At 39.1% G+C, this 3,835-nt stretch overlaps 1 protein-coding gene across 1 annotated transcript; it reads left to right on the top strand.

Moving 5' to 3' along the window:
* Positions 1 to 873: 873 nt before the first annotated feature.
* Positions 874 to 3,623, top strand: LOC124843068 (APO protein 3, mitochondrial-like). Its single transcript, XM_047319696.2, has 2 exons — positions 874 to 1,282; positions 1,841 to 3,623. The coding sequence occupies exons 1-2, from the start codon at positions 894 to 896 to the stop codon at positions 2,733 to 2,735; spliced, it is 1,284 nt and encodes a 427-aa protein (XP_047175652.1). The 5' UTR covers positions 874 to 893; the 3' UTR covers positions 2,736 to 3,623.
* The last annotated feature ends 212 nt before the right edge of the window (positions 3,624 to 3,835 follow it).

Genomic DNA, 3,835 nt, shown 5'->3' with positions numbered 1-3,835 from the left:
CCCTCTGTCAAGAAGGAGACCGAGCGGTTTGCGCTATTATCGAATGGCCAACAGCAGGAGACCGAGCGGTCATAAAGAAGCAAGCGGCCCAAACTAAAGTAAGACAGGCGATTCAGGCGTTCCAGACAGCCAAAGACAAGGAAGACACGTAAGAAAATGTTAGTCTCTCAATCCTACAAATCGCTACCGAAACAATGACAAATTGGAGTCTTGAGCTTTTCTTGTGAAGGGAATGAAAAAACTTGAATTTGAGAAGGGAAGGAGAAATATTGACTATGGAGGGATAGGCTAAGGGTTCAAACCTAACTTTAATCAAGGGTATTTTAGAAATTAAGTATTTTATGGTGGCGCAGAAAAAAAAAGAGGTGGGGAAAAATGGCCCACACATTGTTTCATGTCTGCCATCAAATATCTTCCTACACCAGATCATGGAAATCAGACTCTAAAACAGGCTTCCAGAAATTTTGATCCAGAATAGAGATGGGTGGTGAGAATTTGGTATCTAGATGCGTATTTTCGAAGCTGTAATGTATAATTTCGAAAGAAGGAAATCCATAATAATATTGATGATTGTCTTCCGAAAAGATATTTTTGGAATTGGTTAGTGTATTTCGGAAAGCAAAATACAGAAGAAGTAAAAATGTACGCTAAAAAATGTACATATTTGATGGGGGTACAGTAAGAAATTTGATAGGGTGCAGGAAAAACACCCTTAAAAAAGTCATTCATGGACTTAAATACCCAAAGTTTGGTATGGGCTCATTACTTCATGGGTTTAAGCCTCTTTATGGACTCCCGCTCGCTTCACTAAAACTCAGCGTTCCCCAAAACGACACCGTGGCCGAGCCACGTTAAGTTCAGAACCCCATTTCCCGGCCAGCGGCGGTGACGACATGGGTGCCACCGTCGTTTTTTCGAAGCTTTCACTCCTGAAACGACTATCTCATCGCTTAAATCGAACCCTCTCCTTCGCGTCGGAAACTTGGCCAGCGGCGACGGAGTTCATCGACGATGGATTCCCGTATTCCGACGTGCCGAAACGTCCGCGGAGAAATTCTGAGAGGAAGGCGTACGTGACGCCGATGAAGGTTCTGATCGAGAGGGCGAAGGCAGAGAGAGAAGCTCGAAAAGCGCAGCCATGTAGGGTTTTGGAGGAACCACCAGCGAACGGGTTGTTGGTGCCGGAACTGGTAGAGGTAGCCCATCGCGTTTATCAAGCTCGGGGCTCGCTCCTCTTCGGACTGAGTCAACTGGTTCGAGTCATTCCCGTTCTGCGCTGCCGGTACATGAGTTCGTAGTTTCGTTTCTTGTTCAGCCGTTTGACTTTTTAGTTTTAGTCTCTTGCTACTAAGACTGAATTTCTGACCAATAAATTGCTACTAAAAGATGAGAACTATCAAATTGTTGTTTGTAAGAATAGAAGCTAATTGTTAGTGAAAAGTTCTATGAAAAATGCTCATGATTATTGATGTCTGTGCGAATAGAAGTAAATCATTTCATTGTAGGTGTTAACTGCTCTTGCGCAATTGCCTTTCGATTTTCGCACAGAAAGAGTAAAATGTTGTAAGAAAGTTTGATGTTTGAATTGCATTATAGGCTTCTGTGGATGATTTTTAAACTTTAAATATCTATATCAGGGCCTATTTATGTGTTAATTATGAGTATTCATGATTGGATGTTTTTTATTATATGCAATCCCCTTTTGGTTCTTATTTCTTTGTTAGTTTATTCGTATCAATATATAATCGTTTAGAGTTGTAAGACTTGGGGACTGAACAAATTGCAGGGTTCGATTTAAATGATGCTGTGTTCATATTTAATGGTTGTTTCATCATATCAGGCTTTGTAATGAGGTCCACATTGGTTATGTTGGTCATGAAATTCGAACATGTACTGGACCAGATAGTGTTTCCCGGCATGCGACACATGTCTGGACAAGGGGAGGTGTTCGAGATGTGGTTAGCTTCCCTAAGTGCTTTCATCTCTATGATCGTGTTGGTAGGCCAAGAGTTGGGCATGATGAAAGGTCCAGCATTCCTCGTATACCTGCCATTGTTGAACTCTGTATACAAGCAGGGCTAGACCTTGAAAAATATCCTACTAAAAGAAGAACAAAGCCTGTATATTGTATTGAAGGAAGAATTGTAGATTTTGAATCAGTTGTTAAAGAGGATGAAAATGAAGGAAAATATTCTTTTGGAAGTGACAAACCTTCTATGAATTCATCTACTTTGCTGAACCAACCTATAGAGAAGGCCCAGAATTTATTGGAGAACAATATAAGCCATCTGGATCAGCTAAATGATGAAGAAAGGAACAAGTTAAGGGATTTAAGTAATCATATACTGAACTCATGGATTGAGATGTCATCAGGTACAAAGAAGATCATGGAGAAGTATGCTGTGAATACTTGTGGCTATTGTCCTGAGATCCAGGTTGGTCCTAAAGGACATAAGTTGAGAATGTGCAAGGCTTCAAAGCATCAGTCTCGAAATGGTTTACATGCATGGCAAGAGGCTACATTAGATGATCTTATAGATCCAAATTATGTCTGGCATGTGGAGGATCTGAATGGACCTGCTCTGAATAACAATCTTAAGAGATATTATGGGAAGGCTCCAGCTGTGGTGGAACTCTGTGTGCATGGTGGAGCTCCTGTTCCTGATCAATATAGGAGCATGATGAGATTAGACGTAGTTTCCCCTGATCGAGATGAAGTCGATCTTGTGGCTTAAAATGCCATCCCTTTTGAAGATAGACATTGTGTGCTCAAGTAACCTTTGGATTTCGTAAAATCTTGGACTTTTGACTTTTGTGTCTCAAGCTAGTTTTCTTTTCTCCGACAATATAGGTTTCACAGCCTATGCTCTAAACATTATATTACCTTCAGCAAAGAAACAGGTATCACAATTTGAAGAAGTCCAAAAAGTATTTTGTTATCATGTTTCCAAATTGAGTTGCATTCAGCACAATTTGTGCAGAATTTTTTATTTGGACGTGGTGTTGACATTGGAGTTGCTACTATGAAATGGCGTACAGCACCTAGTTCAAACTTCAATGCGCATTCAGCACAAATTGTGCGGATTTTTTTATTTTGAGGTGGTGTTGACACTGTAGTTGCTTTTATGAATGGCGTACAGAACCTAGTCCAAACTTAAATGCTTTTAGACAAAGATTCTCTATACCGTTATCAAAGTAAACCTGATCTCCAAGGGAGTGCATCAAAGTAAACTCGATCTCCAAGTTGTTGCAGTTCAACATATTATTGGTATAATCTTTGGAAGTTTAGTTTACTTCAAGCAGTGGTATGAAGGTAACAGCTGAAATGTCTCAGAAATTTTCGCACCATCATTGTTGAATTTAAAGACGGGAGATGGAATTCGAAAGGATGTTCAATAAGACTTCTTGCAACTACAGGTAAAATTGTAGGATCCAATCTAATTCTTGACAGACCATCAAAAAGGCTTCTCTCAGCAGTGGAGCTTCTCTAGATCTTCATCTGCTTTATTTTGTATATTTTAATTAATTATTTCTTCTTTTAGATTGTATTTAGTGAGTATTATTGCTCTGTGCTCTCATTTCCTTTTTATTAGCAGAAATGAAGAGAATACACATTGATCTCATGTACTGGGTGGGAGCTATAACATTACCTCTGGTTGTCAAATTGGAAACAAAATGAAAAACAAAAAAATAATATTTTTTTTTATAAAGTCAATTTTTATTTTTCATCAAAGAAAGAGGAATCGTTATTTGTGTTGTTTTCTCTGCTTTTTTTTTTCCTTTTCCAAATAGACCAATAGAATTTTATGACTAACTTCTGAGTGGCTCTCCATAA

Source organism: Vigna umbellata, chromosome 1 (assembly GCF_029865625.1).
Source record: "Vigna umbellata cultivar VRB3 chromosome 1, Vumbellata_1.0, whole genome shotgun sequence".
NCBI lineage: Eukaryota > Viridiplantae > Streptophyta > Magnoliopsida > Fabales > Fabaceae > Vigna > Vigna umbellata.
This window is presented reverse-complemented; position numbering and strand designations above follow the sequence as displayed.

Excerpts from the sequence above, each read along its gene's own strand:
- LOC124843068 (XM_047319696.2), top strand. The coding sequence starts at position 894 with ATGGGTGCCACCGTCGTTTTTTCGAAGCTTTCACTCCTGAAACGACTA. Across the intron at positions 1,283-1,840 it reads ATTCCCGTTCTGCGCTGCCG|GCTTTGTAATGAGGTCCACA; the intron begins GTACATGAGTTC and ends TCATCATATCAG.